This window comes from Hippocampus zosterae, chromosome 8 (genome assembly GCF_025434085.1).
Source record: "Hippocampus zosterae strain Florida chromosome 8, ASM2543408v3, whole genome shotgun sequence".
Taxonomy (NCBI): Eukaryota; Metazoa; Chordata; class Actinopteri; order Syngnathiformes; family Syngnathidae; genus Hippocampus; species Hippocampus zosterae.
In genome coordinates, this window is record NC_067458.1 from 20,069,533 (window position 1) to 20,092,298 (window position 22,766).

Here is a 22,766-nt window from a genome sequence, read left to right on the forward strand (position 1 = left end):
CCATTTTCCGAACCGCTTAATCCTCGCCAGAGTCGCGGGGGTTGCTGGAGCCGATCCCAGCCGTCTTCGGGCAGTAGGCGGGGGCCACCCTGAACCGGTTGCCAGCCAAACACAGGGCACACGGAGACGAACAACCGTGTGCACTCACACTCACACCTGGGGACAAATTTTAGAGTGTTCAATCAGCCTGCCATGCATATTTTTGGAATGTGGGAGGAAACCGGAGCACCCGGAGAAAACCCACGCAATGAGGGAATCTTAAAACATGGATTTAAGACAGGATGTGGATTTCTAATTAAGGTTTCAAGATATCCATCCATCCATCCATTTTCCAAACTGCTTTATCCTCACTAGGGTCATGGGGGTGTTGGAGCGTATTCCAGCCGTCTTTGGGAAGAAGGCGGGGGACACCCTGAACCTGTTGCCAGCTAATCGCAGGGCACACAGAGACGAACAACCATCCGCGCTCACACTCACACCGAGGGACAAATTTTAGAGTGTTCAATCAGGCTACAATGCATGGTTTTGGAATGTGGGAGGAAACCGGAGTACCCGGAGAAAACCCACGCAGGCACGGGGAGAACATACAAACTCCCCACAGGAAGGCCGGAGCCGGGATCAAACCCGGTACCTCCTCACTGTGAGGTCGACGCACTGACCACTCGAACACCGGTAGGTCGGTTTCAAGAAATTTTTAATTAGGGTTTCAAGACAAGGTTCGGGATTCAAAGCAAGATTTCAAGCAGTGTTGGGGTTCTAGTTTGGAGCTCCAAGTTAAGGTATCAAGGCAGCGTGTGGTTTCAGTTAGGGTTTGAAGAAGGATTAAGGTTTTACATCTGGTTTCAAAACAGGATTAGGTTTTTAAATTTAGGGTTCCAAGCCGAAGTTTTGGTGGCAAAGTAGGGCTTGTAGCAGTGGCAGGGTTTTATTAGGTTGCAGGGTGCATGAAAGGGTTCAAGTCGGAATTTCATAATTGAAGACAATGACGTACGAACATGACGGTGATTCATACGGGACCAAAAATGCAAATGGTTTATTGAGCAGTGACGCTCGTCACTTTGACAATCAACGTTAGTTGTGAGAAAGAAACGGGAAAGTAGAAAGGGGAAGTCACGTTCACTTTTTCCCGTCTCTAACTCGGCATTTCCTTTGTTGTGGGAGATGAAAAGCACATGTTTGAACAATTTCAGTAATGAGAATGAGTATGATTGCGGTGCGCTCTTTGAACACGGCCAACATTGGCTGGAACGCCTGGCTCACTGGGGAACGAATGAATGTGCTCCTGACTCAACCAGGAAATGAATGAAACACACGCTACCAAGGTCATGTTGATTAACACATGGAAGAATTCGCACGAGTAGCCGGCATCCTTGCAAAAACAAAATTAGTTCTTTCATTTTTTAAAATGTCCTTTTAAATTAATTTGCATTTGTCTTTTTTTTAATGGATACTCTATTATCTAACCCCAAAACACATTTCACCATTTACCCGTAGAGCCGTCCTTGATTATTGCTGAAGCTACTGCTTTAAAAGTGCACGCAGGTATATATTTTTTTTCCATAGGTTCAAATGTTTATACATACATAATTTATAATCGTCAAATAATAACAATGACAAGAAAGACCGAGAACAAAGTTGGCCTCAGGTCGCTACATTAAAAAAAAAAACAACAACAACAACAACAACAATGGTAAAATGTCCGTGGGATTCGATAACTTACCTTGACTCCTTAAATAAATAAATTAATTGATAAATAATTAAAATAAAAAGAGCTGATTCTGATACTTGGCATCTGCTACCTTTGGTAACTTCAGGGTAATATTCTAAAATAAATAAATAAATAAATAAAATATTGGCGTAATCATGAAAAACTCAATGACGATGACTTGCTTTGATTCTAAAATTTGAAAAAGACCGGTTCAGAAAATGGATGGCTGACAATGTGCCTGACCACAAAGAAACACGCCAAAATTTGACATCTGCGAGCTCTGGTGTTTTTATGGATGCTGTGCTTAAAAAACAATAATAATAAAAAATGTCAGCGGGTTTCTCGGCTCATGGACGAATGGTAACAAAAGCGGCAAATGACCAATGCGAAAGACGTATGGATATTTGGAATCTTCCACCTTATGTCAGACCTGGTTAAAAAAAAAATTGGCATGGATTAGTCATCAAAACAGCAATGACAACCATCTGACGTTTACGACAAGCCCAAGGACATATTTTTATCTGCTCTCCTCATTTTATGAGCTCTATAAATATTCCATTTCGGAACATCCCTGCACTGAGGTAATTGAAAGCACTTGGGATGCATTTTTGGCAAAAGGTTTTTTTTTTCCCCCACTGCAATTTTGACGGCATCAAGTCTACAGAAGAAGACGCGGCGGACTGGGATAAGACGCGCTCACTCCGTCGTGCGCTATGATCCCGTTTGATAGACTGTGCTGCTGTCACTTTAAAAATTGATTCATCGCTAGGCAAACGACTGTGCGACACAAACAAAACAAAAATCCCAGAAAATTAGCGCCCGGGGAAAGCCCGCACACTTTGAACCAAAGCCACGAGCCCCGGAGAGCACGTTCGTCCTGCTGAACACCACATCACACAAATCGTTGACAGGCCCAAAGCTCTGGAGAATGTTTGAACGTGGGGTGAGGGGGGTGGCGTTGTGTGTGCATGTGCGTCGCATGAAACACAACAACAGTGGAAACAAAAACGGCAGATGGCATAAGACTGCGTTTAGTTGCGGCTATTTGGTGATGAAAGACACAAGGACCGCTTTAAAAGGAACGTAACGGTCATGTAGAGCAGGGTTTCTTAAATTTTGGGCCCAGGGATGCTTTACAGCGAAGAGATTTTGCACATTGACCAGAGGGTCACAACTCCACAGCAAGCTGCAGTAACAGTTATTTTCAGAGAGGACAAAGAATATGTTCTGGTGAGTATTGTTATGTTTTCTGTTTACATCTTTAAGGCTGATAATAACGTGATACCGGGAGTTGTCACTAGCCCATCTATGGTGTTTTGCATTGTTTGCTAGCATTATACACGGCGGCCTTTCCTTAGGCAAAGCTATGTGTGTTCTTCTTTGAGAAAGTGTAATTCTTTGTTCCGTTTACTTTTATCGTAAATACTCAAGCGGCACTTTTTTTTATCAAACTTGAATGGATGCCATGTTTTCTTTGGTTCCGCCATTAGTATGCCAACATTAGCTTTGGTAAACTAAATGGTGGACTCCGATACTTGCTGGCTAGCCTGTCTTTGGCATTTTGCGTCGTTTGCTAGCATCAAACACAGCAACTTTTCCAAAGACAACACTTTGTGTTTTCTGCTTTTTGAGTGTGTAATTCTCTGTTCTGTTTACTTTGATCGTAAACACCCAAGCGGTACTTTTTCATAAACCTTGAATGGATGGATGCCTTGTTTTCTTTAGTTCCGCCATTAGTTTGCCACCATTAGCTTAGGTAAGCTAATGGCGGACTCCGATGGTTGTCGCTAGCCCGTCTTTAGTGTTTTACATTGTTTGCTAGCATTAAACACGGCGGCCTTTCCTAAGGCAAAGCTATGTGTGTTCTACTTTTCGAGTGTGGAATTCTTTGTTCTGTTTACTTTCATCGTAAACATCCAAGCAGCGCTTTTTCGTAAACTTTTCATGGATGACTTGTTTTCTTTGGTTCAGCAATATCTTTGAATTGCGCAAACAAATGAAAGATTGCTTTGTTTTTGACAAGTCATTCAGACCGCAACAACGGTCACGAGGGGAAGACTCCACCCGACCTAAATCACGGTGAAAGCGAAGAGTCTACGCACTTCCTGCCTCACCCCCCCAAAATGAGGTGAAAGTATGCGAGCCTGAGGAGGAGGGGAGGCAGGAACGAGCAATGCCAGAAACAATAGACTCATAAGGTGATTATTTTGAGCCCGAGCGGTGATGAGACGACCTACGGAGGCTATCGGGGACGGCGCTTCCTGGCACTGCAACGCCGTTTGATGGCCGGGTAACTGGCAGCTTCCTCTTCCTCCGCCCTTCCTCCTTCCTCCTCCTGACGGCTGACGGCTTCCTTCTCGTGTCTGCTCAGGTTTTTCCAGATTTTCCTGTGGTGGGAAGCAAAGCAGTGAATAAATACTTTGCCCGTGCTTTTGAGTAGATGTTTCCCCTCTTCTTGAATTCAGAAGACGCAATGCATGACAAAGGGGGGGAGCGCTTGAAACAAGCATTTTTATATGCGCTTCAATGTGTGTGCGTGGGTGAGTGTATTTAGCGTGTATAATTAAGACGACAACAATAATGGCTTTAAATGTAATATAAAAACATAACCATTTTTTATGAGACTTTTTCTGGGGGGGGAGTAAGATTGTAAAAATCCACTGCCTTATTTAAGACAATTGTTTGTTTTCATCCAATACAAGAATGATTTGTGGAAAATGCGCCGTGTGTTGTGCTATCTTAAAAAAAATTATATATATATATAAAACGTTACTCAATCAACATAAAAATAGTAAATATATTAGGATGTTTGTTTTTAGTCAGTTTTGCTAGCTAAACTATTCTTTTGACATCATGAAAGCCTGGGGCCAACACTTGTTGTTAACAAAGTTATCATACATGCATTGTACATTTGCATATAACTGACAGGGTTTTTTTGGTACATATTTCATTTTATTTTTATTTGAGGATTTATTTTTTTATTTGCTACATATTCGTCTTTTTTTTAAACACATGCAATTTGTCTGTACTTCTCCAAAAAGGTCTCTGAAAAGCGAAAATAGATCCTTCTAAATTTGACACACCACCGAGGTACTGTTCCCAACCCTGCCAAATTTGAATGATTCAAAATTCTAATTTAAAAAAAATATATACCAGTACATGAGGTTCACTGTGGGTTTGTCGTCTGAGGAACCGAGACCACGGCCCCATCAAACGTCAGTCAAATATCACCACTATGACCTGGAAAAATGGATGCTACTTCGTCTAGCAAGCATGCTTCGTAAATCAATGAATTCACTTTACGGGGTCTTTTAGTGAAAAATGTGAGTACTTTTTTTCTTATCTGGAATGCAACCATCCAGCTGTCCACCCATTTTCTGTCCTGCTTATCCTGTGGCATGTGCACATATAAAGACAGACACGCATTCACACCGTCGCTGGGGGGGAAACCGAACCCACACTGCCTCCACAGACCTCAGGCCAATGTACCACAACGCCATGAGTGACTATCTGGAATGCATCGACTGTATTCCCATTGGGTACTTTGAGGTAAGTCAAATGTGTGTTGTAAATGTTTACAATGGCCTGAAGAGAGATTGATGAGCACATTAACGGGTAGTGTGGTAGTAAATCCTGCATCAGGACGATTCAAGTGCTCGCTGACAACCCACGGACTGCAACTTCCACTAAAAACCTTTGCCAAAGAGTTTGGTTTGGAATCCAGCTGAACGCTAAAAGAGGCAGCAATGTCTTTCCCGTATGTATTTTCGGCTTCTTTTATTGCAACTTTCACCATATTTGGCCCAATAGGTTCCATTTCTGGCTCTTTGGTTTTTATCACTGATACTCACAAAAATTTAAAAAAGAAAAAATGTTACACACAAAATCTTTTTCTCGATCTGTTTCGACAGTCTTTATGCGTACATTAGTGACACCCGCAGGACTTAAGCAGAATGGCAAAAAATACCCAAGACACCCTCACTCCTCATGGAAGTGAGGTGCTAAGCGTCAGTCATCTTTCACTGAGCATGCTGCAAAATCCTGGCGACAGCAATCTGGGTCAGCCAAAAGACGGGGAAACTGTCCCCATAATGGTCGGTGGTCACCTTTGGGGGTGCGGGCCCATCGGGGGCTTGGCGAGAAGGGGGGAGTCCATGTTCATCTTTACTTACTACTGCCACTGTGATGGAGATAATGTGCATGTCCAACTAACTCCCCCTCTCCACCGCCCCCCCCCCCAAAAAACACACACATGCACACCAAACCACCCCCCGAGCTCCAACCACAGAACTCCACAAACATTCCAGCCGATGTATTCACTACAGACCACAATACATATGACATCTAATCCGATGTTGCAATGTGGCTATTGTGAAATGTACAGTGGGAACTCCATAAACACACAGAGACTTCTATGCGAGTAAAAATAAACATTAAAAAAAAATTAAAAAGCATTCAACGCTTTTAACCCTTTCAGGCACCTTGTAACCTGATAACATGAGAAGCTATTTTCATGGGTTTTAGAAGCTGCTAGCCACCTTTCAACAAGCGAAGGATAATTCACTGGTGGCTGAAGTGCTGCATCCGCAAGTGAAAATACAATGCATGCTTTTAATGTCTTAAAGGGGTTTTCTTTTTTTTTCCTTCACATTCCCGGTTAGTTGTTGAAGTCTAGCTTCATCGCAATCCCTCCATAACAAAAGCTGAAAGGGGTATATGTCTGTGTATTTTTTTAAATAACACACTAGCTTGTACAGTGTACGTATTTATATATTTTCAATGCATTTATAATGGCCGTCAATTACGGACCTGCAACTACTCTGGAGGTCCGCTGTATTTGTTTCTTACCCTTCATGTTCCCAAGTAGCTCATATTTTGGTTTTGCAACAGAAAGCAAAACTAAAACCGACCGAGGGATCAGTCGTAATTTGAAAATTTAGCAAGTTGGGGCGCTCACAACTCAAGGTACCGCTGTGGCGACCACTAATATGCGGTTAATCATGCCTGGGAACTTTTCTGTGGGGTCGGAGGTGTGGGGGGCTGTCCACCCCTCTCACCTCCAAGAGTCAAAGATCAAGTCCTGTGAGAGACGAGACGGGGCTGGAAGATGAGATGAAATAAACAGAGGTGACGATGTAGTCGTAATCCCTCAGGTGCACACGCGCCGGGCGAGGTGGCCGCTTATTAAGGTTACCGGCACTTCATTGGTGAGGATGAGCAGTTTGACAAAAACCTCCTGCTTCGGCGCAGCTTGCCTGGATTAATGTCGAGCGATTGCTTTGAAACGTGGTGATGGATCGCTTTGTAGACAAGAACTCGACTGTAAACTTTTGCCCGTGCCAGACTTTTCCCTGTAAAGCCATGTCATGAATTTGTCAAGCTGGCCCACATTTTATCACCATAAAGACGCACAGGTTGTCTCCATGTCGTATCTATTTCCAACCGCTCTGCTAGAAGGAGCTGTCAATCATGCTTTGGGGGGAGGATTTCGTTTAAGTCAAACAAGATGGCAAGGGTGATAAAATCAGTACTGCTTCTTGTTCAGCGCTATCTCAACCACACTTGCCGGCGAATCTGGCTAGCAAAATAATCCATCCGTGATCTGAACCGTTTATTCTCACGAGGGTCGCTGGTGTGCTGGAGCTGATCCAAGCCGGCTGGTCGTCAGCCAATGGCAGGGCACACAAAGACAAACAACCATACGCGCTCACAATCACACTTATGGAAAATTTGGAGTGTCCGATCAATCTGCCGTGCATGTTTTTGGAATGCGGGAGGAAATCAGAGTACCCGGAGAAAAGCCACGCAGGCACGTGGAGAACGTGAAAACTCCACACAGAAAAGCCAGAACCCGGAATCGAACCCTCGCCAACCAGGCGTCCACCGTCCTGCCTATTATAATCATCATCGTATTCTAAATACCATTTTTCATAAAAATAAATCACCACAAAATCGGTTCAAATTGAATCACACTCGAATAAGTTCAAAGAGGATTTTTTTGAACGGCACTTTTGAACATGAAACATCTTCAAATTAAAAAAATCCATGTCGGTTTTTGCCATGACTAATTACTCTTCATTCTTATCAACTTTACAAAGCACTTTAAAAAATAAAAGCAAATAAGGTTAAAAAAAAAAGAAGTAAAATTCACCGACTACATAGCGCATTTGTTGAAAAAGGCCTAATTAAATATTGTGTTAATATCCTTGAATCATACTTTTTAATTGATTTAAGTAGACTGAAAATAAAATAAATAATTGTTTAGCTTTTCGTAGAAGTAGTAGTAGTAATGTTACCCCGATTAAATTGCACTTCTCTGAACACATTTAAGTGCTTTAGAAGACAAGTTTTTTATTTTTTTTATAGTGGCCTACTAATGAGCAAATATTTACATTTACTGCAGTCAAATGAAATTAAATTAAATTGACTTCACTAAGTCACAATCCTGTTTCGACAATGTGGCCAAAACATTTCACTCACCAAAACACAGAGCGAGGTGGAAGTCCGTCACGATAATATTTTTGATTCCCACGTTTCAATAAGTTCAACGTGTTTCCCTAAATGACGAACCGTGTCAGAAATGGCTGAGTAACATCTTTGGCTTTCGCTTACCGCAACTTAGCTCAACCTACGTGCAAAGATTTTTCGTACATGACTAAAATAACGACACCAGCGACAATGGTCAAACTGGGGAACTTTGTGCGCGGTGGCTTTGTAAAAACGACGAGTTCCAGTGCAGCCTTCCTGCTTTGTTCTTTTGCGGGTTGAACGACGTTTAAGTGCAATCAGCTGTCGGGTATGAAAGAATGAAAAAAATAAAAATCAAGCACCAGTGTGATTTCGCAGACCGCGTCACTTCAAAACATTCTGGGAAGTCTTTCGTGGGAGCAAGAAACCACACAGGGAGACACACACTTTACAGCAAAATGTCATCACTAAAGAGGACAAGATGTATACATTATTGGCCACTGACTCACTCGGCTTGACACTCTTCTACTTTTTTTTCGGTTTTGTTTGTTCTACAGAACACATGACTCACTCTGTTGTTGTTCGAAAAGATGGCCAGAGGAGAAAAGACCTCTCGGCTGCTCAGATATGCACATCCAGGATAGGGTGCCTGACCTACAGTTTCCTCGAATGAATACAGAAGAGGACGGTCACAAATCCCGAGTAAACACAGTAAGAGTTTCTTTTTTTCACAGAAGATAAAGAATATGTGCATTTAATTAATTATGCTTATATTGTCAGCATTGTGTCAGAATATCCAAGTGTTATTAAGACTGCAACGTTGTTGCTCGTTTTTCTTTTATTAATCGGTCTATGACGTTTTGCATTGTGTGTTAGCATCAAGCTAGCAGACTTGAAATGATCTGGTTATTCGGTTCAATGCACAATGTGTAATTCATTAGTTTTACGCTTTGTTTTTTTTTTTCAGTTGCATATCACACATCGTTGAAAATCACGACAGTTGCAATCCGGTCCCAAGAGGGGCCTCGTTGACCGCATTGTTGCTTTGAAAACACAGAGGCTAACGACACACACTTACGTAAGACTTGTTTCTCATGGCTCACCCAACACATAAAAAAAAAAAAGTCTCTAAGACACATTTTGACATGTTGAGGTCAAAACATAACAATAAGCACTGGATCATTGGGGTAATTCTTTACACGTGGATTTTGGAGCGCATCTGTGGGAATTTTATTCAGAATAACATTTTTTCGGGATTCGAGAGCACTTATGTTGGACCTGCTGGCTCACCATCTCGATGACAGGGCGTGCTCTACCCCGAGCAAACACACCCAAACCATGCTGGACCACAAGAGGGTCTTCCCCAAAATGCTACTGCGCGGATATAAAATTGTCTTAAACGGCACAAACGGTCCATCCGAAAAGTTTTCGCTGTGCTTCCCTTTTACCAAATTGTGTTATTTTGTACCAAAATGTATTTGATTGACTTTCACGCAACAGGGTAAGTGGTGGCTCTCTGAACAGGTTCATTGTTGAAAATGTACTGTAATTCTTGATCCTTGGGGTATTTTGACAAAAGCACGTCACAGACAAGTTATAGACAGAACTCGAAAAGGGCCCGAGGGGCGAATGACGAGGACGCTGCATAGACATAAATCTCTATCGACACAAACAGACACAAACGGAAGAGGTCCCTCTTAGCCAATGGAATGCTAGGATGATGCTCGGGAATAGCCAATGGTAGAGCAGATAGAAGTATGTTGGGTTCAGGAAACTCGGAGCTGCGAGTAGCAGCCCTTACTGTATTTTTTCCTTTCGTATCTTGAAATTTCTTTCGGAACAAGAGTAAATATTTTCCTGTTGAGGTGTTACGTGACTAGGAAATTTCGTATGAAGAAACGTTTGTAAGTAGAGGTACTAATGTAAGAATTTTTGTGGCTTCACTGTCAAATTGGGCCGCAACTAAAATGAGTTAGACAACCCTGGGTTAGAGGGTGCATGAAAGGATTAAGATCCAATGGCTTTAATCCACAGTTTGATTCATTAATACAATTAAAACTCGTTCACCCCCAAAGACATATTTTAAATGTCTTTTCAGATTCCACACATTCAATCCCAGGTGACGGTAACCGGTAAAGAAAATAGTTTTTAACGAAGGCAATTTCAGGGGGAAAATGCCGTAATTCATCAAATCAACATTTCGGTTCATTTGTTGAATTAAAAATCTGAGCGGGGGCTAGCTATAGTATGTAGCACTTTGCCTCTATGATGTCAGCAGTGAAAAATGGCCGACGGATTATAAGGAGGGTGATGACGGACGGATGAGGTGAAGAGACGCACACAGTGGTACGTCACGGTCAAGCAAGAATGTGTCGCAACGGTCACGTCGCCCAGAGAAACGCGTTGGAATGATGCCTCGATGCGTAACAGATGCCGGCGATCTCCGCAGAACGAAGCGGTCCGGGCATGCGCAATGGCACGGAGCCTGTCTTTCATCCCCGACTGAACTTGTTTTTGGAAGGGACTGCAAGGGTTAGATGAGCTGAGCTGCAGAAAATATTTGCGCGGTGTAAATCATGCGGCGTGGGAGCGGCGCTATTCCTGATGTGCTTTACCTAATCTACAAAAAAATACCATGAATTACGAATTAACTCATCTCTGCGTGAGCTAAAGTGCTTCCAAGGTGGACCCGCCCTACATTGCTCAGCCAAGGCGGTCTTCAAGCTGTCACGTTAGCGGGCACAGGCTGCGTGTGTAGCTCATTAGCTGACGTCATGCACTACAATGAAGACAGAATGTGTTCAAGCGCGTAAAGGCATTTTTTTCAAACGTCAGAGACAAGGACGCATTCGCCGACTCATTTTGGTGCATCGACTCATGACGGAAATGTCGACCAAATTTTATGTTGCAAAGTCAAACTGGCAGCAGAGGCTGAATTTTTCAAAAGTGACGTGTTTTATGGTGAGTCATCAACCTCGGCCCACATGCAATGACCAAAACAGAAATCTTTTGGCATCTAGCGACTATCAAGGATTTGCTGCTCAAATTTGGAATCAATCAAAAAAAAAATGTATGAGTGGTAGTCTACATATTGTGAAAATGGCCATGTGTATACAAAATGGCGGAATTCCTGTTAGGACTTGTGATTCAATTCATTTTAGACAAAAATGAAACGTTTTCTGGGCGGCCCGGTGGACGAGTGGTTAGCGCGTCGACCTCACAGTGCAGCGGTGCCGCGGTTCGTTTCTGGCACTGGCCTTCCTGTGTGGAGTTTGCATGTTCTCCCAGTGCCTCCGTGGGTTTTCTCCAGGTACTCCTTGTGAGGATAAAGCGGATCAGAAAATGGATGGATGGATGAAAAGTATTCTAGGGCTGAATTTTCCAAAGACTCCAGGAGGTGATACCAAGCCAATTTTGGAGAAAGAAGTCTGCCATCCCTACTCGACATAAATTTTTAGCCAGATAAACACTTGCGCCAAATTTGGTTTGATTTGTATGGCCTAAAGATTATTTAGCCCCTGATCGTGACAGCACTAAGTGTCTTTTTCACTGTAAATCTCTGAGCAGCGGTTGATTTATCAGAGAACTACTTAACTGCTCAGTTCAGGAGGAGGCTACACTTTCACGCTGCTGGAACCAGAAAATATTCATCATGGCCCATTTGTTTTTAGGCCTTGGATCTGGACTCGGCTTAGCATGAAGATAACTGGAAGCTGGAGGGAGAGGGGCCGGGAGTGTGGGGGTTGGGGGTCAGCTCGCCCACTTGAAAGTCTTCCAGCTCCTGACATATAAAAGTGACTTTTGGATAAACCTAAGGAGGAAAATTGTCTGGTTATGTTTCCTTGAAAAGATTGTTTACCTCTCAGCTCGGAAAAGGCCAGACGACAGGAGCGAGTGTTGACGCCATCTTGGTGGAATGCGTGAGCCTGGATGCTCTGACACACTAAAGCGCGCACCATCTCACTGGAATGACGTCTGGCAAATCACGGCCAGGCCGTTTCACAACATTTACTGGAATTCGTGTCGACGCGCCCCCCCATCTCCCCACTTGCCCCCCAATACGCCAGAGGAGGGTCTCATCACTTCAGCTGTGATGTAAAGTTATCAAGGAAAAATTACCTTGTTCCTCAAGTTACCCACTGGGGTCCGCTTCACACTCATTTGAGGCAAGTGGCTGGGAGGGAGTGTGAGGCTTCTAATATCCAGCCAACAACCTGCAAAATAGCAAAATACCTCATTCTGAGTGCTGAATATGGCGGCAGCGACCTTCACAACAAGCAACAGTTTGTAAAATTGTGAATAATTCTTTCAACAAGCAACAGTTTGTAAAATTGTGAATAATTCTTTCAACAAAAAAAAAGAAACTAAGGTATTGATTCAAATTATTGTCACTTACCTTCAAACTAAATATAAATCAAAGACCCCGTTGTGTATTTCGCCAAAGTGCATCAACCTTGTCTTATGAACGTCTGCTAGCTTAAAGCTAAAATAGCATGTAAAACGGCATAGACTGGCTAATGAAACTAGCATCAATCCTGCAGTCATGATTAGCCTTAAAACCACAAATAACGGTGCTAGCAATCCACGCAGACAAAAACACTCTCAGGGATTTATTTTCTTTGACGACTCCATTATTGCAGTTTAGTTCAGATCGTTTTCTTCTCCGCTTCATCGTCAAATTTCTGTGAAACATGTCTGTTTGTATTATACTGCTCCCTGGTGGCCGAGGCACACGCCGTCGAATAAACAGCAGTACGCCTGTTGAATTATCACGATCACATAAACGGTTACATTTTTTCGCATTCTGACGAATTATGTTATTACGTTATGTTTTCAAAAAGTACAATATGTTAGAGTCTCCTCTTTAGCCTTAAAACCTGTCACAAATGTGTGTGTGTGTGTGAGGGGTAGGGGGGTTTCCTGGTGTTTTTGTTGTACTGTATTGGTTTACATAATTAAAGTAGAGAAGTTAAATCAGTTCTTCTATTTTTACAAGTCATTCTTTTTCTCTCCTATTTAAGTAAAGCGTGCGAGTACTTTTACCGCCACGGTATCCGACCTCATCCAGAGTGTTCTTTCCGCTCTCAGACACGTAGATGAGATTGGATCCGGCGATTCTTGTGAACGCGAGATGACAAGTAGGCTCATAAATAAACGCACGTAAGAGCTTAACCGGTTGCGCAACAAAGACAAAGCGATGTAAGCGATGTCGGTATTAAAAGTGATCCACAAGCTGGAGGGAGCGAGGGCCGTATTTCAGGTTTCACTTCACAGATGGAAATGTGATTTTACTGGAAAATTATCCACAGTAATACGCGACAAATGCTTATAATTGACTTAACATGGATATAGATAAGCTGAGGGCTGAGCAGGTGCATCGAGGGCATTTGGACCGTCCAGGGGAAAAAAACGGTCTGGATTCTTGCAACAAAATATTTTCCGTGTATCCAGCAGCTAAATCGAGAGTCATGAAATAAAAGGAAGGATTGTTTAGCAAAGTTAAACAGAGTTTAGTCGAAGGTCATGTCCAAAGCTTTCGCCCTCTGCATTATAGCTAACCCAATTGTTTCATTTTATATCATTCCATATTTATTTACTTCTTATGACTCGCGCACGCAAAAGTTGCTGGATCTACCTGGCCGGTGCCAAGGGCGGGGAGGAATCCGGGGTGGGACATCCTCCTCATGATTTCTAGCAGCTGCTGTGGCCGATCAAAGCATAGCGAGCGTGATTGCAAGTGTAAGCAGAGAAGGCTGCGCCCATGTCGGGATCGATCCACCTCGGGATGAAATAGCACGCCTGCCACTTGGCATTTGGAGGCCCCGGCTTGGATCTGCCCGTGTGCTGCTACAGCAAAATTCCTTTTAGAATATTTGGGTTGTTTTTTTTTTATTTATTGGGCCTCACATTCAAAACAGAGAAGGAAGTGTCCGACTGACCTAATTATAAACAGGCTGACCTCATGGGCGAGGTAGTCATGGTGACCCACTTCTACCAGTGTGGGTGTTCGTGGAGTGGAGAACTTGGGAGGCTGAGAATATCTGCAACAGCTGAATTCCCCAGTATGCTAAAAATGTGTGTGTGTGCGCGCGTGTGTGTGTGTGTGTGTGTGTGGAGGGGCACACTGAAAAATCATTGGCGTAGAACAGATTATGTATCCATCTACAGTCTTGGGAGAGTGACTAAAGTCTCATAGGATTTATTCAAGTAATATTTACGGAATTCTCGTGCAATTTACTGACATCTGGTAAGATTTACTGAAGCTTTGCCAGATTTACAGAAGTCTGTCTAGATTGAAATCTCATGAGATGACAAAAAAAAATGTTGTCCCGCTAGAGTACATATTTACTGAAGTCTTGCCAGGTTTGCTAAAGTCTTCCAAGATTGAAATCTTACAAAATTAGAGAAAGCTTTTCAGATTTACTGAAGTTGCTAATATTTATCAAAGTTTGCCAAAATTTAAAGACAATTTTGCGAGATTTTCGGAAGTCGGCCGAGCCGGGAAACTCGCAAAATTGTCTTTCAAGATTTGCTCGTCTTGCCAAATTTACTGAACAAGAATGACTGTAGTCCCATAAAATTTGGTGAAGTCTCGGGAAAGACGACAATCCCACAGAATTAGGAAGATTTAGTAAAAATTTGCAAAATCGGATAAGACTCAAGATTTTGTGAAGCCCCATCAGATTTACTGAAGTCAAAAGAGTCACTGGACCTAAAAGATATAGGACCAGATTTCGTGAAAGTCACCCGATTTACTAAAAGAATTAGTGAACGCTCACAAAATTTACAGACAGATTTTGTGATGACTTTCTGCAGTTTCACCAGATTTTTGGTAGTCTTGTTGGATTTACTGCCAGATGTAGAGAAGTCTCACAAAGATTTCATAAAATCTCACGAAATTTTATGAAGTCATGTCAAAAAAAAATTACTGCCGTCTGACCAAATTTTTTTTTGAAGGCACAAGATTTTGCGAGGTTTACTGAAATCTCACAAAATCTCACGCCATATTTACTGAAATCTTGCAAGATTAACTAAAGTCTCATAAAATCGAAATCTGCAGTGGATTTCCTGCCAGATTTAGAAAAGTTTTACCTGATTTATTGGTCTCAAAAGATTTTCGGTGAGACGAAACAAAGTCTCACAAGATTTCCCGGTTTCACCAGATTTTCTGCCAGACTTAATGACGTCTTACCCGAATTTGTCAAATCTCACCAAATTTATTGACTTTTCGCCAGACTGACTGAGGCCTCCCTCGCCTTTGAACCTTTCTCCTTTCTAGGCAGACAAACTCACGTCTGAACAGGAAGTTCAACTCCCACCACGGTAGGCCATGCGACCTCATGAGATTTCACCTCTGGCCTCAACACGCCCATTCGAACGGCCGGGTGTCAAAGAGCAAAGGCCGCTGACGTAAACAAAAACGCCGTCCTTAATCTTATGTCTGTCAACTCCTCTTGTGTGTTTTGTTAAGGGACAGAAAGGAAGTGAACTGAGCTTTTGGGTATTAAACGGAGCAGCTCAGCATCCAACGTGCTGCCAAAAAAGCGGTGGAGAGCACCAGGCTGGCACACCTTCAGAGACCCTTAGCGACTAGTTTTTTTTTTTTTTTTTTTTCATTGAACGCAGCTTTTGTCACAGCTCATAAAGCTCCTACTGTGTCACCGTCCACACTGGCTTCATGAGTGCACACATTTCCGAGCTTTATACAAGTATGTGAAGAGAAATTAAACAATTTCAGGATATCGCGAGGGAAAAAAAAAATGTAGTATTAGACTAAAAAATACAGAAAATTTAATGACTAGCAAAAAAACCCAAAACAAAACAACCCCCCCCAAAAAAACGATAACGTGATACAGTTGACCTCAATTCCCGAGTTTAATCTCTTCATTGCATCTCAAATTATGAATGGATTGTTGGATGGAGGGAGAGTCAATTTTGCATAAAATTTAAATATGACATTAACTTCCTGTTGATCCCAAGGGATACATTACTGACCAAGCAATAGCACAAAAAAAATCGGTATGTCATTGACGCAATTTTAAATTATTGCTACAATTTTTTTAAAAATTCAAATAGTTATTGAAAAAATGGGAATAAACCTCCAATAGTGTTTTTTGCAAAATAAATAAATAAAATTTAAATTTAAAAAACGACCCTAAAAAACATAAATATTTAAATATTTTTTTATTGAATAAAAATCAGCTCAGCATCCAACAGGCTCCCAACAAACGAACGCTGGCAAACCTCCAGAAACATTTAGAAACTTCATTTAAAATTTAACTGAGCTTTTATTGCAGCGTTACAAAGCTCCAACTGTGTTACCCCCACAATGGCTTAATGAGCACGCACAAATTGGAGCTTTTAGCGAGTAATATGAAGAGGAAACCTCTTTTCCCAGGCGCCTCTGATATTTCCTTTTCATTTTACATTTACATAGCAGCGGCTCATTATGCAACGCTGGTGAGAAAAAAAACAACAAAAACACAGGCTGCATCAAAGGCTTGTTATCCTTTCCTATTAGCCAAACTGACAAAACCTTCCCTCCCTGTCTCTGAGCACAGACACACACACACACACACTCACACACACGCACACACACACACACATTCACGTACACACACACACACGTTGGCCCACGCCTAAGCTGCTTCCTGAACATCACTCATAAGCGAGGGTCAGGATGAGAGAGTGGGACTGGTGTTTGAGAAAATAACTGCTGAGTAAGGGCTTTTCCGTCACTACCGCTGCAGCTATGGCCCTCTTGACTATGTTTATGCATACGCACACACTCACGCAGATAGAAACGCAGTCAGTCGTCTGCAAAAGTGGTGCCTGCTAATGAACTGCCAAATCGCACCTTAATCTACATTTGTGTGTTTGTGCGCATACATGTGCATATGTGCACTTTTGTACTGTATGTGCCAATACTACGAATAAAGTTTGATTAACGTGAGAAAATGTGCAATTGGGTAATGTTGCTGTGGAATTTTTTTTTAAAAACCTATATTACATTCATCCGTCCATTTTCAGATTCGCTTTATCCACAAAGCGTCACGGGGGTGGGGGTGGGGTCGGGTTGGGGGTGTGCTGGAGCCTATCCTAGCCATCTTCGGGTAGTAGGCGCGGGACACCCTGAAGCGGTTGCCAGAATGTTGTAAAGTTGTAAAAAAAAAATTTTTTTAAATACATAAAATTATGAAACATTTTATGAAAAATTATATTTTCGATAACATTGAAATTGAGCAATAAAATAAAATTGAGCATAATGTATAAGAACAAAAAAAATCTTATGAGAAAAAGTCATATTGTCAAGCAAAGTTGTAAAAGTCTCAAAATAAATGATAATAATTTTGAAAATGTCATTATAGCCCCCCAAAAATTTGACATTTTGCAAAAACAAAAGTCAATTTTGGGTAAGGATGTGTCAATAGCGATATTGGTATCCGAGCCGTTACGATGGCTTTGTTTAGCCTCAAGAATTTATCACCTGAATTGGACGTTGGGTTTGCGTCTGGGGATAAAAAGATTGAGTACCTTTTCAGATCCCAATGAAATGATGGCTTTACCATGTCGCAGCAAACGCATTCAACACACACACACACACACACACACATGTGTTTGCCTGCGTGGACGTGCACCAGAGATTTGTGGAAAGAATGTGAGAGACTTTGATCCAACTACGCACACACATACACACAAATACTTCTTAGACCAGGTGACCGAAACTTTTTTCTTTTTTTCTTTTTTTTTTTTGAATTTATAAAGCTCCATCTTCCCCCCGGAGAGCTGCGGGAAGGGAGGAAGTGAGAAGCCTGCATGAAATCATACGAGGTGAGAATGTTGTTTATTCAAGAAACAGAGGTGGAAAGTAACAGACGACTGAAGTTTTTTTTTTATGCACCCTGTAACACGACGACATGATATGACGTCCTCTGTAGTAACCGCTGTCCCTGTTGATGACTGTATGAATTTGTGCCATCTAAGGTCCTCAAGATGTTTAAATTCAGCACGAACATTCATGCGCGCTGTCAACATGACGACGTGGACCACGAGACCTGAACTCAAACACGACTGGGAACACCAGCAAGAACCCCCATGGAAGGTGGTCATCATCATTATCATCATCATCATCGGTTGACGTTGTACGTTTACCCCACATGGAGAACAGCTTGTGTTGCTTACTTAACCAACCACAATAATAATAATTTTAAAAAAAGACCACCACAGCCCCTTCCCCTGTCAGTTAAAAAACAAACAAACCCCCCCACACCCCTGAAAAAAAAAAGTTTGGACCCCTATGAATGTAACTAGGGGTTAACTGTTAACTAGTGACGTCATCTGGCAAGAAGGACAAGCGGGAAAAAAAAACGGGCTCCACTCTTAGCATACATGCTAATTGCTATCAACGTTAGCGGAGGCTTGCGTTTGAATAATGAAGAAAACGTCAAATAAAATATGTTGAAATTATTTTTCTCACAGTTTAACACTTAGTGTGATTGGCCCATGTTTGGTATATTAATGAAACAAATATAACAGAAAGGAAAGACTTTTTGGAGTACTGTGCGCAATGACACCTTGGCGATGACAATCATATAAACGTGCTGCTTGCTGTAGCGGCCGCATAACTTTAGCGGGCTGCTGTGTGAGTGTGCTGCCCGCAGGAAGTTCCCACTGTGGTGCCTATCGGGGCGGAAAATGACTTAAGTCCTCCCTCTCTCTAACACACACACACACACACACACACACACATATGTACACAACCCAACATCCCTTTTCCCACAGCAGCAACGTAGCAGGGATGTGTCAGTCCATGGATTTTTTTTTTTTGGTTTGTTTGTTTTGTGTGTGCATGGATAAAAGTAGCGAGCTATGCCACTTCCTGTTGGTTTAATGGGAGTGTGGGCCAATCCTAGAGGTTTTGAGGAAGTCACATGTGCGAACCATACGTAAATTTCAAGTTTTACCTTTCAAGTTTCAAGTTTATGTCAAGTCAAATCAAGGCATTCCAGTGGAATGTCACTGATTGGATTTCATCTGTTTTATGACTCAGTTCACAAACCAAAATAGTGTGTCGGATCGAAGTGAACTCAAAATGCAATTAAACCGTTCCATTTCCAAAGTTATACTTACCTAATGTCACATCTACACAAATGGACGGGGAGAGCGTAATCAAATTTTATTTTAGGCTCAAGATGAGTTACAGTTGAAAACCTTTTGTCATAATCTCACGTTTTACTTTTGGTATAAAACAAAAAACGTCAGATAGAATCATTTGTGGGTTTTTGAAGGCACTAATGAAGTCAGTTCGCTCGTTTTGTTTACCCTCTTGATCCGCGCTACTTCGTGTGAATGTTGTATCTGTTTTCTGCGCACTTTTGTCAATTTAGCTTCAGTGATACATCAAATTCTACTTTCATTTCATCAAATAAGGCCAAAAACTTTTTTTCCCTAACCGTAAAGAAATTACTGTACAAACGCATGTATAATGCAAGTACAAAGCCATCTTAAGGAAGACCAACTAAATATCAGCACAATCATTTCCAGCTGTGTTGATGTGATGGCGTGTTGGTTTTCAAACAATCTCGTCGGCGTCTCGCACCAAAAACATGCCAGCCGCTTGGCTCGCAAGACCGATGGCTGCTAAAACGTCGCTCTGTGACTAATCCAAGAAAAATTAGCCAATTCCAGCGAAAATAGTGATTTACACCAGTAATAATGCCCAAACCTGATTTTTACGATGAAGTAAATGTTTGTTTTAATTGAATATAATTGTGTTTTTCTTCCAAGGATACGGAAATTTGAAATCGCTTCCAAGGGATCTTTAATGCCTTGTATTGGTTCCAAACATCCAGAGAGGAGCCAAAAAAATTTTTAGCGGAACAATACGTGCTAATTGTGTGAATGCTGGTTGAATTCAAATATATATTTTTTCTATATATTATACTAGCTGGTTCGCCGCCCTCTGGGTGGCTCATCAGCTAGTTCCTGCGGAAGGCTGGTAAGGTGGTGGTTCGCCGCCCTCCGGGCGGCTCATCAGCGAATTCCTGCTGAAGGCTGGTAAGGTGGGCCTTCGGCCCACAAAAGTGTTGTTACTTGGTTCAACTTTTTGTTCATCTTCATTGCTTATCGCGAAAATAAAGAGATGTTTAGCTCTACTAAATAACTAACAATTTTATTGCAATGCTTGTGGGTAGACAACATTTTTTCGCTAAGATGCCCGCGCGATCGTAGTGAGCCACTGCCTGAGCGGCGCAGTGGCGGCGCGCAGCGGCGCGGTGAAGTAGGTACGTGTTGAAAAGGGACAGACGAAAGGACAGACCGCGTGCGGGACGACGCGCAATATACATATATATATATTGAAAATATATATTTTCATATATATTCAAATACAAAATATTCTCCACCATTTAAATTTCTTATATTTTATTCTCTTCATTTTAAGATAAGATAAGATATCCTTTATTCGTCCCACACTGGGGAAATTTACAGCCTCCAGCAGCAAGAATGTATGTAGAAAGAAGAAAGGAGACAGAGGAAAAAAAACAACAAACATCTTTCAATTAAATACAATATGAACACAAATGGATAAATCGCAGTACTATTTACAATTTTCCTTCACATCATTTAATTATTATTATTAATATGATTGTTATTTTTTATTCATCAGCCTGACAGCAGTCGGTAGGAACGAGCGTCGGTAGCTCTCCTTCTTGCAGCGCGGGTGTAACAGTCTCTGGCTGAAGGAGCTACCAAGTGCTGTCAGCGCGGGCTGGAGGGGGTGGGAGGGACTGGCCATCATAGCTTTTAGCTTAGTTAGCATCCTTCTGTTGCCCACCTCCTCCAGAGTGTCAAGGGAGCAACCCAGGACAGAACTGACGTTTTTTTTTTTACGTGCTTCTACTTCCGCTTTTTTTTCTGAGCAATTCTCACCATTCATACTCCAAAATTTTCCCAAAATTTACGTCATGCCAAAAATTCAGTTTTCCCACAATCTTCCAACATCTTTCAGCCAAAAAATCCCACTTCGCTCCCAATGACGCATTCTCCATAACAGATTCACACCATTCTCCATTCGAAATTCAACGTGTTCACCTCATTTGATCCAACTTGGAAACGATATTCAACATTTAAGAAATAATAAAGATCAGGAGGTGGGAAAAGATCAATCGGTCACACTGAAGATTATTTGCAAGCCAGAAAAGCGCCATGGAAACACAAAATACTTATGTCATAGTTTGTATTACCTCTTTCCATAAATCTGAGTTGACCTGGCGTGATATTTGTGTGATGAAGGTCATGCACGTCCAAATACTGTACTGGACAAATTAAAAAAAAAAATGGATATTGCTGCAGCCCATGAAAAAAAAAGGGTGCGCTCAGTGCACACACGTAATAAAATGAATGAGCCTCGACCATGTAAACATTTTCACACCGGTTTCTCAATTCATGGGAGAATGAGAGCGGGATTCTTTCCAATGTGATCAGAAGACTAATAAAGTCGTCGTTTGGGAAGAATCACCTCTGCTTAGTACTGAGTTGTGGAATGTGCACACAGTTTCAGTCAAAAGTTTTTGTTGTTGTTTTTTTGGGGGCGGAGAGGACAATCGTTGACATTAGAGTTGTAGAAAATGGTTGTGTACCATCAAGTGTGAAACGATATCAAATACATCTTTTGTCATCCCAGATCTGACATTGTGAGCCCTTCGTCACTTCCTCCACCTCACTATGAAGTGAGATGGGGTCACCAACCTCATCCTTCTACATTTGCGACTGTGACTTTTGACTTTGGATGGCTTTAAACGGTGAATGACGTGGGTGCCGGAGTGTACGAATTGGCTGGCTGTTAACTGGCTAGCCTGTTAGCCAGTCTGCGTGTTGAGTGACTCACTTTGGGTATTATTAGAATGTGTGGATTTTAATAGAGCCATTAAATCTGGACTGTCAATAAAGTTTTTATAATTGCCAGAATTAGACAGTTTATTTGTTTAAAATAATGACAGGATGCAAGCCCTGCCATGAATTGTGAAAATCTGACAGTTAGTGAGTTCTTATTTTCCTACAGAGCCACAGGATGGCAGCAAAGTGCTACTTTTTAATTAGACAGTGCTATGGCCTGACTCAATGAAGCACCTCAACATGGACACCTACAATATACTGTAGTTCTTGACACCAAGATACAACGGCTTGGTTATTTCCAATCGCACCTCAACCTTGGAGGTTCCGTTACGTGACATCCGCCAATTGTAAGGCTAATTTATTTTACAGTTATTTCTTTAAGTACTTAATAGAAAGACAGGACACATGTCACTCTCCCATCTTGCACCTGGCATGACTGCAGGCTGCAGGCAAAGTGCTGACTTAATGAAGACCCCCGCGCTGCCTTTAAATTTCATTTAGCCTTGAACCTTTGCCAAGATGATAGATTACCAACTCACTCGGCCTCGGGGGCTAAATGTGATCCTTATTTCTTGTTCCCTGAGGATTCACTCCCTCTCTCTCCACATGACACGCTTTATTGTGGACTGGACGTTTATTATTAGAGGCAGAGGAAAGAAGGAATGACCTAGTTCGGTCTTTGAGACATCAAACA

General features: G+C 42.0%; 1 protein-coding gene and 1 long non-coding RNA gene across 4 annotated transcripts in view; one reads left to right on the forward strand and one right to left on the reverse strand.

The window, feature by feature from the left end:
- The window catches only part of bloc1s2 (biogenesis of lysosomal organelles complex-1, subunit 2), a 78,440-nt gene that overhangs the window by 9,026 nt on the left and 46,648 nt on the right, over positions 1 to 22,766 (reverse strand). Inside the window, exons 5-7 of one of the 3 annotated variants that reach the window (XM_052073195.1) lie at positions 12,296 to 12,390; positions 3,946 to 4,095; positions 928 to 2,894 (exon numbers count right to left, since the gene is read on the reverse strand). In XM_052073195.1, the coding sequence (XP_051929155.1) occupies positions 2,877 to 2,894; positions 3,946 to 4,095; positions 12,296 to 12,390 (263 nt within the window). In that variant the 3' untranslated portion in view covers positions 928 to 2,876. Of the gene's footprint in view, positions 1 to 927; positions 2,895 to 3,777; positions 4,096 to 12,295; positions 12,391 to 22,766 lie in introns of those variants that run through there. The other 2 variants (XM_052073194.1, XM_052073193.1) reach the window with 2 other exon arrangements.
- On the forward strand, positions 3,162 to 8,822 carry LOC127605588 (uncharacterized). The gene is made up of 3 exons (XR_007963618.1): positions 3,162 to 3,217; positions 3,465 to 3,998; positions 8,734 to 8,822. It is a non-coding gene; the product is annotated as an uncharacterized LOC127605588 (long non-coding RNA).